We start from the raw sequence: 14,332 nt of genomic DNA, 5'->3' as shown, positions 1-14,332 counted from the left end.
ATATATATATATATATATATATATATATATAAACAAACTGGAAATCAAGATTCGCTGACTTACCTAGAGCTATACAACTTTACTTTTAGCCATAGGTAGATAGCATTGCTGCTTTGAAATCTTTGAAATGTAGTTCCACTTAGAAAACTGAGAGTATCGTCACATCAACTTAGTTCCACTTAGGAAACTGAGAGTATCATCACATCAACTTGTAATGTAGTTCCACTTAGAAAACTGAGAATATCGTCACATCGACTTGTAATGTAGCTCCACTTAGAAAACTAAGAGTATCGTCACATCGACTTGAAATGTAGTTCCACTTAGAAAACTGAGAGTATCGTCATGTTGACTTGTAATGTAGTTCCACTTAGAAAACTAAGAGTATCATCATGTCGACTTGTAATTTAGTTCCACTTAGAAAACTAAGAGTATATTCACATGGACTTGAAATGTAGTTCCACTTAGAAAACTAAGAGTATCATCACATCGACTTGAAATATAGTTCCACTTAGAAAACTGAGAGTATCGTCACATCGACTTGAAATGTAGTTCCACTTAGAAAACTGAGGGTATCGTCACATCGACTTGAAATGTAGTTCCACTTAGAAAACTGAAGGTATCGTCACATTGACTTGAAATGTAGTTCCACTTAGAAAACTGAGGGTATCGTCACATCAGCTTGAAATTCAAATTTGTAAATGAGCACACCCAACAGTTCCTTGTGAAAACAGAAAATGTGAACTTGGTAGTATTTTTGGTCGACGATTTTTATTTCATGTTTGTCTGCCATTTGTATATTCATTTATGAAGAGAATATATTCAAAGTAGATTCTGAATACACCCTAGTTGGTTTAAATTGATAGAATTTGTTTAAATTTTAAAAAGTGAATGTAAAAACACTGATATTTATCTCAGCAAAGCATTCATAAGTAACAATAGTATTTCAAAAGATACAATCTTTCTTTCAATCTGTTATGAATATCCATGTCGACCCATACTCCATCATTAATAGCAGCCATTTCCTCAGTATGATTTGTGCTCATATATATATATATATATATATATATATATATATATATATATATATACACACACACATCATGCTCAAGGGCCTGTTGGCCTAATATCAGTAAAGTTCTTCTTCATCAAAACAAATATTTAAGTATGTCTCCTTCAATCAAGTACACATGCATTAAATCTAAAATCAACATGTGCATCAATGTTCTGGATTTATTTACTTTCACAACTCACGGAATAAACTGGGCAAAAATATGGTAGTTCCAGTATATGACATTAAATATGGTAGTTCCAGTATATGATATTAAATATGGTAGTTCCAGTATATGACATTAAATATGGTAGTTCCAGTATATGACATTGAATATTGGAATGAGGATAAGATAAATAATGTATCCCTCTACCTTGTAGGTATTTACCATGCTCAGTGCATCATTAACATAGGTATGGACAAACCATGTTTTTAGTATTGTCCTCTAGGCTTTTGTCAATAATGCCATGTAATTGTCTATAATTATCTATGCTTTTAGTATTGTCCTCTAGGCTTTTGTCAGTAATGCCATGTAATTGTCAATAATTATGTTCTTTTGTTGTTCATCAAGCAGTGTATCTTACAACAGCTACACATTTACATGTTACTTGTTTTCTGCATATTCTCTGCTTTAAATGTATTTATTTTTATTACATATCCATTTAATTTTACATTGTTCACCAGATGTTCCATATGGATTTGTAATCCATATTTCCATATGTCCACACATCATGCTATAATTATTTAGTTGTTTTCACACATGTCCACATGGGATCTGAATCCAACTTCAGTAATATCAGATTTCTTTTGAATTCCATTTAGACCAAATAGCTAAATATATTCAGAAAGCATAAAAAGAAAAATGGGATATGTAATAAATGCAAAACCACATTTTTTATAAAGTCACTCAATTAGAAAATTTCTTTAATTACATCAATCAGAGCTTGGAGAAAACGGATAGCCATATGTATTGTAGGTCGAGATTAAATCTCAAACCTGGCTGGCAAATATGCGTTTCAATCATCCCTTTGTACATACCGCATCATATATTCTTGATCCCTTTGTACATACCACATGATACATTCTTGATACCTTTTGTACATATCACATCATACATTCTTGACACTTTTGTACATACCACATCATACATTCTTGACACTTTTGTACATACCACATCATACATTCTTGACACTTTTGTACATACCACATCATACATTCTTGACACCTTTGTACATACCACATCATACATTCTTGACACTTTTGTACATACCACATAATACATTCTTGACACATTTGTACATACCACATCATATATTTTTGACACCTTTGTACATACCACATCATACATTCTTGACACCTTTGTACATACCACATCATACATTCTTGACACTTTTGTACATACTGCATAATACATTCTTGACACCTTTGTACATACCACATCATACATTCTTGACACTTTTATACATACCGCATAATACATTCTTGACACCTTTGTACATACCACATCATACATTCTTGACACCTTTGTACATACCACATCATACATTCTTGACACATTTGTACATACTGCTATATACATTCTTGACACCACCGTAAATACACACAAACAGGCAATGAAGTAGAAATGTCATTAGTACCTGAAGTAGGAACGTCATTAGTAGATGAAGTAGGAATGTTATTAGTACATGTTGTAGGAATGCCATTAGTCCATGAAGTAGGAATGTCATTAATACATGAAGTAGGAATGTCATTAGTACATGAAGTAGGAATGTCATTAGTACATATAGTAGGAATGTCATTAGTACATGAAGTAGGAATGTCATTAGTATATGAAGTAGGAATGCCATTAGTACATGAAGTAGGAATGTCATTAGTACATATAGTAGGAATGTCATTAGTACATGAAGTAGGAATGTCATTAGTACATGAAGTAGGAATGCCATTAGTACATGAAGTAGGAATGTCATTAGTACATATAGTAGGAATGTCATTAGTACATGAAGTAGGAATGTCATTAGTACATGAAGTAGGAATGTCATTTGTACATAAAGTAGGAATGTCATTATTACATGAAGTAGGAATGTCAGTACATAAAGTAGGAATGTCATTAGTACATGATGTAAGAATGTCATTAGTACATATAGTAGGAATGTCATTAGTACATGAAGTAAGAAAGTCATTAGTACATGAAGTAGGAATGGCATTAGTACATATAGTAGGAATGTCATTAGTACGTGAAGCGGGAATGTCATTAGTACTTGAAGTAGGAATGTTATTAGTACATATAGTAGGAATGTCATTAGTACATGAAGTAGGAATGTCAGTACATGAAGTAGGAATGTCATTAGTACATGTAGTAGGAATGTCATTAGTACATGAAGTAGAAATGTCATTAGTACATGAAGTAGGAATGTCAGTACATGAAGTAGGAATGTCATTAGTACATGAAGTAGGAATGTCATTAGTACATAGAGTAAGAATGTCATTAGTACATACAGTAGGAGGGGCCCAGAGTGGCCGAGTGGTCAAAAGCACCCACCGTTCCAGATCACTGCCATCTCACCTCTGTCTGCATGGATTTGGGTCTCAGGCTCAGCTAGTGTGGGTATATGCGAAAGCCTGCCAGTAGCTTCTCGTGGGTCAATGGTTCTTCCCTGGGTTTTCCAGGGCTCTTCCTCCATCAGTTATACTGGCTGCCATGTATAGCCTATCTTGTGCTGAAAAATGGCGTTAAACCCTAGAACAACAACGACAACATACAGTAGGAATGTCATTAGTACATACAGTAGAAATGTCATTAGTACATACAGTTGGAATGCCATTAGTACATACAGTAGGAATGTCATTAGTACATACAAAAGGAATGTCATTAGTACATACAGTAGGAATGTCATTAGTACATACAGTAGGAATGTCATTAGTACATGAAGTAGGAATGTCATTAGTACGTACAGTAGGAATGTCATTAGTACATATAGTAGGAATGTCATTAGTACATGAAGTAGGAATGTCATTAGTACATATAGTAGCAATGTCATTAGTACATGAAGTAGCAATGTCATTAGTACATATAGTGGGAATGTCATTAGTACATGAAGTAGGAATGTCATTAGTACATACAGTAGGAATGTCATTAGTGCATGAAGTAGGAATGTCATTAGTACATACAGTAGGAATGTCATTAGTACATAAGACAGACATAATACTTTATGGCTTTCTATTATGACTCCCTGGATTTAAATTAAAGTAATAGAAATGAGTGAAAACCAAGAAGTTTTGTGATATTCAACAAGTAATTTATTTGTTTCTGTCCAAAAATATAATTTAAGAGCACTTTGTATTTCAAGTGAATAATAATTTGAATAAATGATTCCACCCAAATATAAAATCTGAACACAGCAATAAAAGTGATTTCTGCTTAATATGTTGCCACAGGTATGAGTAATTTCTCAGGTGAAATAGGTTACAAACACCTCTAGCTGACCTAGATTACAATAGCATTTTTTGAAAGTGCTATGACCTTTAAGTAGAAGTTTCCATTCTAGAACACTATCGGTTATTTACAAGATAAAATCTGTTACTAAAATTATAATAAGAACATGGCAAACATAATGTCATTGACTCAGATCAAGATAATGATCCTAATATTTAACCCACCATCTTATAAAAATAGTATCTATGTATTATTTGTTTACCAAATTAAAAGTTACTGGTCAGGTACAACATAAACTTGATTTTGGACAAGGTCAGGTTCAAAATACAATTATACAAGCCATACAGTTATGGAGAAAAACTAATAAACAATACAAATTAAATATACATAACATCTCATAGACTGTATTAGAATGAGAGAGTGCTGTATGTACAGTGTACTTCATTATAAGGTAATCTCACTATAAAATAATACTCTATGGCATTGTCATGGACAAAAGCATTCAATACACAAAACACGCAAAACATTAATAGATGGTGACATACATTGTACCTGTACAAAGATCAAACATTAATAGATGGTGATAGACATTGTACCTGTACAAAGATCAAACATTAATAGATGGTGACATACATTGTACCTGTACAAAGATCAAACATTAATAGATGGTGACATACATTGTACCTGTACAAAGATCAAACATTAATAGATGGTGACATACATTGTACCTGTACAAAGATCAAACATTAATAGATGGTGACAGACATTGTACCTGTACAAAGATCAAACATTAATAGATGGTGACATACATTGTACCTGTACAAAAATCAAACATTAATAGATGGTGATAGACATTGTACCTGTACAAAGATCAAACATTAATAGATGGTGATAGACATTGTACCTGTACAAAGATCAAACATTAATAGATGGTGACATACATTGTACCTGTACAAAGATCAAACATTAATAGATGGTGACATACATTGTACCTGTACAAAGATCAAACATTAATAGATAGTGACATACATTGTACCTGTACAAAGATCAAACATTAATAGATCGTGACATACATCGTACCTGTACAAATATCAAACATTAATAGATGGTGACAGACATTGTACCTGTACAAAGATCAAACATTAATAGATGGTGACAGACATTGTACCTGTACAAAGATCAAACATTAATAGATGGTGACAGACATTGTACCTGTACAAAGATCAAACATTAATAGATGGTGACATACATTGTACCTGTACAAAGATCAAACATTAATAGATGGTGACATACATTGTACCTGTACAAAGATCAAACATTAATAGATGGTGACATACATTGTACCTGTACAAAGATCAAACATTAATAGATGGTGATAGACATTGTACCTGTACAAAGATCAAACATTAACAGATGGTGACATACATTGTACCTGTACAAAGATCAAACATTATCAGATGGTGACATACATTGTACCTGTACAAAGATCAAACATTAATATATGGTGACAGACATTGTACCTGTACAAAGATCAAACATTAGTAGATGGTGACATGCATTGTACCTGTACAAAGATCAAACATTAATAGATGGTGATAGACATTGTACCTGTACAAAGATCAGACATTAATAGATGGTGACATACAATGTACCTGTACAAAGATCAAACATTAATAGATGGTGACATACATTGTACCTGTACAAAGATCAAACATTAATAGATGGTGATAGACATTGTACCTGTACAAAGATCAAACATTAATAGATAGTGACATACATTGTACCTGTACAAAGATCAAACATTAATAGATGGTGATAGACATTGTACCTGTACAAAGATCAAGCAGATGCCATTAACACAGGAAGTATATACATGTCATAACAAATCATTAAAACATGGTTCAGATATGTAAGATATGTATTTTACTTTACAATTTAAAAAAGGTTACCAGGCCTAAATTTCAAGATGTTATGTAGACTACAAGCTATTCAGTCTCAGGTACATAGTAATACAATATTTAAGGGGACACAAATTTCGCTTAGGTCTTTGGTATTTGTACTTAGCAATGTGCATTTGTATAGCAGCTATTTGTGTATAAATAGATTGTTAATGTCATCTTATCGAGATTTGAATGGTCCCTAGGGTATTGTTATAACCAGGTTTTCCTTCATAAATGGTTCCTAGGGTATTGTTATAACCAGGTTTTCCTTCATAAGTGGTCCCTATGGTATTGTTTTAACCAGGTTATCCTTCATAGATGGTCCCTAGGGAATTGTTATAACCAGGTTTTCCTTCATAGATGGTCCCCAGGATATTGTTATAACCAGGTTTTCCCTCATAGGTGGTCCCTAGGGTATTGTTATAACCAGGTTTTCCTAAATAGTGGAATTATTTAAAATATGAACTGATTATGAATTTATAGCTAAATATACTGGGTGAGAAAGACATAATCTTTCATTCAATCTGTTTGGTAATATGTGTACATTTCCATATCTTTAATATCATTTCTTGTAAATATCACTGATAACCCAAACCGCTCCGGCGGCCTAGTGGTTAGAGCATACTCCTCGGATGCGGGAGGTCATGGATTTGATCCCCGGCCAAGTCATACCAAAGACTTACAAAAATGGTACTCAGCATTAAGAGGTTAGTGTTAGGACTGGTTGACCTGGTGTCAGGATAATGTGACTGGGTGGGACATCATGCTACATGTCTGCGGCATGATGCCTGAGTGCTAGACATCACTATAAACTGCCACACTGCAGACATCGTAGTGATATGACTGAAAAATTGTTAAAACTATGTTAAAAACCCAAATCCCACACACACACACACACACCCAAAGCACCTTAATCAGTCTGAAATCCAGTAATATATACAGAAATTTCATCAATAAAGTAAATCTCTTTCTATGGCAGCTATCTTTTTGCTTTTTATCTCAACTGAATTAGCAAAACCGGACTTTCACTCTCCTGCTGCAAGACTATGTATTCAGATTTTGTAAAAATGGCCAGTTGAATATAGAAAGCTTCATTGTTGCCACACTTCTTATGACAAAATCCTTAGACACTTTGCAATTTCTTTGGATTTTAAGGCAAACTTCAAGATTCTGATGTGATTCACCTCTGTTATAAGTAAACCATTTTTTTTTACAGTGTCTTAGAAGTCAGTTATCATACAGCGTAGACATGTCTTAGAAGCCAGTTATGATACAGCATAGACGTGTCTTAGAAGTCAATTATGATATAGCATAGACATGTCTTAGAAGTCCGTTATGATACAGCGTAGACGTGTCTTAGAAGTCAGTTATGATACAAAGTAGACATGTCTTAGAAGTCAGTTATGATACAGTGTAGACATGTCTTAGAAGTCAGTTATGATACATCATAGACGTGTCTTAGAAGTCAGTTATGATACAGTGTAGACGTGTCTTAGAAAGTCAGTTATGATACAGCATAGACGTGTCTTAGAAGTCAGTTATGATACAGCATTAACATGTCTTAGAAGTCAGTTCTGATACAAAGTAGACATGTCTTAGAAGTCAGCTATGATACAGCGTAGATGTGTCTTAGAAGTCAATTATGATACAGCATTGACGTGTCTTAGAAGTCAGTTATGATACAGTGTAGACGTGTCTTAGAAGTCAGTTATGATACAGTGTAGATGTGTCTTAGAAGTCAGTTATGATACAGTGTAGACGTGTCTTAGAAGTCAGTTATGATACAGTGTAGACGTGTCTTAGAAGTCAGTTATGATACAGCGTAGATATGTCTTAGAATAATATCTATGATTTGCATACAAGGTTAAGTCCAGGTTATAAGAATAATATCTATCACGTTGCATACAAGGTTAAGTCGAGGTTATAAGAATAATATCTATGACATTGCATACAAGGTTAAGTCCAGGTTACAAGAATAATATCTATGACATTGCATACAAGGTTAAGTCCAGGTTATAAGAATAATATCTATGATTTGCATACAAGGTTAAGTCCAGGTTATAAGAATAATATCTATGATTTGCATACAAGGTTAAGTCCAAGTTACAAGAATAATATCTATGATTTGCATACAAGGTTAAGTCCAGGTTATAAGAATAATATCTATGACATTGCATACAAGGTTAAGTCCAGGTTACAAGAATAATATCTATGATTTGCATACAAGGTTAAGTCCAGGTTATAAGAATAATATCTATGATTTGCATACAAGGTTAAGTCCAGGTTACAAGAATAATATCTATGATTTGCATACAAGGTTAAGTCCAGGTTATAAGAATAATATCTATGATTTGCATACAAGGTTAAGTCCAAGTTACAAGAATAATATCTATGATTTGCATACAAGGTTAAGTCCAGGTTATAAGAATAATATCTATGACATTGCATACAAGGTTAAGTCCAAGTTACAAGAATAATATCTATGATTTGCATACAAGGTTAAGTCCAGGTTATAAGAATAATATCTATGATTTGCATACAAGGTTAAGTCCAGGTTATAAGAATAATATCTATGATTTGCATACAAGGTTAAGTCCAGGTTATAAGAATAATATGTATGACATTGCATACAAGGTTAAGTCCAGGTTATAAGAATAACATCTATGACATTGCATTCAAGGTTAAGTCCAGGTTATAAGAATAACATCTATGACATTGCATACAAGGTTAAGTCCAGGTTATAAGAATAATATCTATGATTTGCATATAAGGTTAAGTCCAAGTTACAAGAATAATATCTATGATTTGCATACAAGGTTAAGTCCAAGTTACAAGAATAATATCTATGATTTGCATACAAGGTTAAGTCCAGGTTATAAGAATAATATCTATGACATTGCATACAAGGTTAAGTCCAGGTTACAAGAATAATATCTATGATTTGCATACAAGGTTAAGTCCAAGTTACAAGAATAATATCTATGACATTGCATACAAGGTTAAGTCCAGGTTACAAGAATAATATCTATGATTTGCATACAAGGTTAAGTCCAGGTTATAAGAATAATATCTATGATTTGCATACAAGGTTAAGTCCAGGTTATAAAAATAATATCTATGATTTGCGTACAAGGTTAAGTCCAGGTTACAAAAATAATATCTATGATTTGCATACAAGGTTAAGTCCAGGTTACAAGAATAATATCTATGATTTGCATACAAGGTTAAGTCCAGGTTATAAAAATAATATCTATGATTTGCATACAAGGTTAAGTCCAGGTTATAAGAATAATATCTATGACATTGCATACAAGGTTAAGTCCAGGCTCGCTATTCACTTACTAAAATGAACTGCATATTTCATCCAAATTTAAATACAAACTGACTTATAGGGTTTACAGAACTGAAAATATGAAACAGATATAATTGCTTCCTTTCAAATGAATAAGTTTCATGATCTTATAAGTCAGTATTTATTGAGGCAATCATCTTGGTTGTCATTATGGGTTTGACACCATTTTCAGCACATGATAGGCTGTAGATGGCAGCCAATATATTTGGTGCAAGAAGAACGGGGAAGCTACTGACAAGTTTTCTCACATACCCACGTTGGCCAAACCCAACACTTGAAGTCTTGTGGATGGTGATATCATTGAACTGTAAAGTTGAATGCCTTAGACCACTCAGCCACTGCAATCCAATTAGCCTGGTGTTTTTTTATATGCACTCTTTCAGCTAGAGTACAACTATTTAGGTGTGAAGTTATTAGATATGTGATGGGTACACAAATTTAGAACCCATCATCATCATCATCCTCATCATCATCATCATCATCATTGCACATGAAATAAGGTAAACTTTGAGGCCCATTCATTTGTCATTTTCCCAATTTCTGTTGTAACAAGGGAAGACAACTTTGTAACCCACTATCTAGAAATTACTAGTACAGTATGATTTTTATGTGCAAATGTTCCTGTAGCATTAGTGAAGAGTTTTAACCCAATCACTCAGAGTTTTACTGAGTGCTTCAGGAAATGTGTGCACACAGCGAAAATTGCATATATTGCTGTTCTTATGTGATCAGTAATTTAGGACAGAATTTATAGCAATTACCTAAAGGGTGGTTTTGAAAAAAAATATACTGTATTCAAAAACTGATGTTTCAGTATGACTGATGTCGCAAAATTCTATGAATCTAACAAGTTGGCCTGGTTTTCTTGCGAGAATATTGTTATATGTCATGCACACTTACACACAAATTGCAGCACTTTATAGTTGGAATGATAAAATGCACAGAAATTTAAAGTTAAAGTTTTATATTTAGCGACTGAAGCCAGGAGATCCCATCCTCAGCTTCCGTCAGTGTGAGAGACACACTTTCTCAATGCGAGCCGACAGGGAGGTACGATACTGTATCACAGTCCAGTATCTGGTAAATGGAGAAAATCAGGTCTTCACTACAGGAGTTCTCACCCACAAGTTTGGCCTGGGAGAGAAAACAAGCAAGAGTGAGGTTAGTTATTTTCTTTGTCTTTTTTTATAACTTATCTGCTTCAGCAAATGGTGAGACCATGGCGTAACTTTCAGGTGATGTTGGTGTTGCTATCCATGGTAATAGTTTGTATTAGAGTTTTGTGTTTTATTTCTGCAGCAGTGTGACATTCAGTACAGTATTGTTGGCATGGGTTCTTCTTTTCTCTGTGAAACATTTTATGAGTTTACATTTACTTTTTATTACCGTCACTACTTACATCGAAAACCATGTCTATGTTGATAAAATTGTGATTCTATTTTTTCACTTTGTGTCATATTTCTATGTCTTGCCTCCATTGAAAGGTTTAACTACCAAAGAGATAGGGATGCCTTTTTGATGTTTTTGATATTGTTCTCATCAAATTTTTAAAATTCTTATACAACACTTAAGAATACCATATCGAAGTGAACTAATGCATTAAGTAAAAACTGATTTTGTTTGTCTTTGTTTGCTTTATTTATTTTGTTTCTTGGGGGGGGGGGTAAATTGCAAAATTCATCAATTTTCTGTAACCCAAATGACCCTTCTAAAATACTGACGACTTTAGGGAATGCATAACAGATATTCAGTTTGACAATCAAATCTAATTGAGAATGTACCGACTTTGGCCTAATATTATTTGATTGCTGTCAGCCAGAAGTATTTTCACCTCTAAGTGGTCTGACAGGGAAGGTGTAGCCTACATTTTTTCCATGAGATTAGGTAGGAAGAGTTACATGTATTACGAACACTAACTGACAGGGATGTCATTAGGAGTATGCTGATTGGATTTTGAACAGGTGGTTTGGCTTTGAGCCCCAGTTATTTTAATGGTAGTTGTTGATTCCTACAATGATCATACCACCAAATTCACCACTGGCTTTCATCAGAATGAAATCACATCACCATTATTTGTGAGAAACCTGTAATTTTTTCATCACTGGCATTGAACCAATCAAAAAGTGATATTGGCTTTATTCAAAGTGGTGACTGACATGGTTTGTATCCCTTTAGACCCTTGACTTCTGACAATTAATAAGTAATTCTTGACTGCTGTTTTTGGTTTAGGACTAATTTTAAGGGGGCAAATAACATGTTAAGATTTTTTCCCAAGACCATTCAAGATTATTTATGAGAAATTTATTGGTAAGAGAATTATTAGGCAAGATGAAGACCAAGTGAATCAAATGTTTTCACTCATTCTATATGCAGGTGCTCACTTATAAGTCTAGCCTCACTGCCAACTGCACACTCAGATCTGCCATCCCATAATATGCCAGCAGATCTGACATCCCGTAATATGCCAGCAGATCTGTGTATGTTTAGTTTGTTAGGAGTAATCAGTAGAATGGACAACATACTGGTACACCCTGATCTGCAGTGGCAAATCAGGGTCTATGTTTGCAGTTGGACTTGACTTATAAGCAAGTACATACATTACTGGAAACAGAACTCTCGTCTAGTCTAATCCATATGTTAGCATTTTGATCTTGTTTAGTCTAATACATGTATGAGCATTATGATCTAGTTTAGTCTAATCCATATGTTAGCATTATGGTCTAGTCTAACTTATTCTGTTAACATTATGGTCTAGTCTAGTCTAACCCATGTGTTAACATTATGGTCTAGTGTAGTCTAACCCATGTGTTAACATTATGGTCTAGTCTAGTCTAACCCATGTGTTAGCATTATGGTCTAGTCTAGTCTAATCCATGTGTTAACATTATGGTCTAGTCTAGTCCGACCCATGTGTTAACATTATGGTCTAGTCTAACCCATGTGTTAACATTATGGTCTGGTCTAGTCTAACCCATGTGTTAACATTATGGTCAAGTCTAGTCTAACCCATGTATTAATATTATGGTTAAGTCTAGTCTAACCCATGTGTTAACATTATGGTCTAGTCTAGTCTAACCCATGTGTTAACATTATGGTCTACTCTAGTCTAATCCATGTGTTAGTATTATGATCAAGTCTAATCTAACCCATGTGTTAACATTATGGTCTAGTCTAGTCTAACCCATGTGTTAACATTATGGTCTAGTCTAACCCATGTGTTAACATTATGGTCTAGTCTAGTCTAACCCATGTGTTAATATTATGGTCTACTCTAGTCTAATCCATGTGTTAATATTATGGTCAAGTCTAGTCTAACCCATGTGTTAACATTATGGTCTAGTCTAGTCTAACCCATGTGTTAACATTATGGTCTACTCTAGTCTAATCCATCTGTTAATATTATGGTCAAGTCTAGTCTAATCCATGTGTTAATATTATGGTCTGGTCTAGTCTAACCCATGTGTTAACATTATGGTCAAGTCTAGTCTAACCCATGTGTTAACATTATGGTCTAGTCTAGTCTAACCCATGTGTTAACATTATGGTCTGGTCTAGTCTAACCCATGTGTTAACATTATGGTCAAGTCTAGTCTAACCCATGTATTAATATTATGGTTAAGTCTAGTCTAACCCATGTGTTAACATTATGGTTAAGTCTAGTCTAACCCATGTGTTAACATTATGGTCTAGTCTAGTCTAACCCATGTGTTAATATTATGGTCAAGTCTAGTCTAACCCATGTGTTAACATTAAGGTCTATTCTAACTCATGTGTCAATATTATGGTGAAGTCTAGTCTAACCAATCTGTTAATATTATGGTCAAGTCTAGTCTAACCCGTGTGTTAATATTATGGTCAAGTCTAGTCTAACCTATGTGTTAATATTATGGTCAAGTCTAGTCTAACCCATGTGTTAATATTATGGTGAAGTCTAGTCTAAACCATATGTTAACATTATGGTCAAGTCTAGTCAACCCGTAAGTTAATATTATGGCATAGTCTAGTCTAACCTGTATGTTAACATTATGGTCTAGTCTAACCTGTATGTTAACATTATGGTCTAGTCTAACCTGTATGTTAACATTATGGTCTAGTCTAACCTGTATGTTAACATTATGGTCTAGTCTAACCCATATGTTAACATTATGGTCAAGTCTAGTTAACCTGTAAGTTAATATTATGGCATAGTCTAGTCTAACCTGTATGTTAACATTATGGTCTATGTGTTAATATTATGGCATAGTCTAGTCTAACCTGTATGTTAACATTATGGTCTGTGTGTTAATATTATGGTCTAGTCTAGTCTAACCTGTATGTTAACATTATGGTCTATGTGTTAATATTATGGTCTATGTGTTAACATTATGGTCTATGTGTTAATATTATGGTCTATGTGTTAATATTATGGCATAGTCTAGTCTAACCTGTATGTTAACATTATGGTCTATGTGCTAATATTATGGTCTATGTGTTAATATTATGGTCTATGTGTTAACATTATGGTCTATGTGTTAACATTATGGTCTAAGTATTAATATTATGGTCTATGTATTAATATT

At 33.7% G+C, this 14,332-nt stretch overlaps 1 protein-coding gene across 3 annotated transcripts in view; it reads left to right on the top strand.

Annotated features, from left to right (window-relative positions):
- Window positions 1–14,332, top strand: part of LOC149795676 (BTB/POZ domain-containing protein 16-like) — a 263,165-nt gene that overhangs the window by 226,533 nt on the left and 22,300 nt on the right. For all 3 annotated transcript variants that reach the window (XM_089965525.1, XM_089965523.1, XM_089965524.1), the window contains one exon: window positions 10,746–10,934. In XM_089965525.1, the coding sequence (XP_089821651.1) occupies window positions 10,746–10,934 (189 nt within the window). The remainder of the gene's footprint in view (window positions 1–10,745; window positions 10,935–14,332) is intronic.

The sequence above is a fragment of the Sinohyriopsis cumingii genome, chromosome 7, assembly GCF_028554795.1.
Source record: "Sinohyriopsis cumingii isolate HCF-2022 chromosome 7, ASM2855479v2, whole genome shotgun sequence".
NCBI lineage: Eukaryota > Metazoa > Mollusca > Bivalvia > Unionida > Unionidae > Sinohyriopsis > Sinohyriopsis cumingii.
This window is presented reverse-complemented; position numbering and strand designations above follow the sequence as displayed.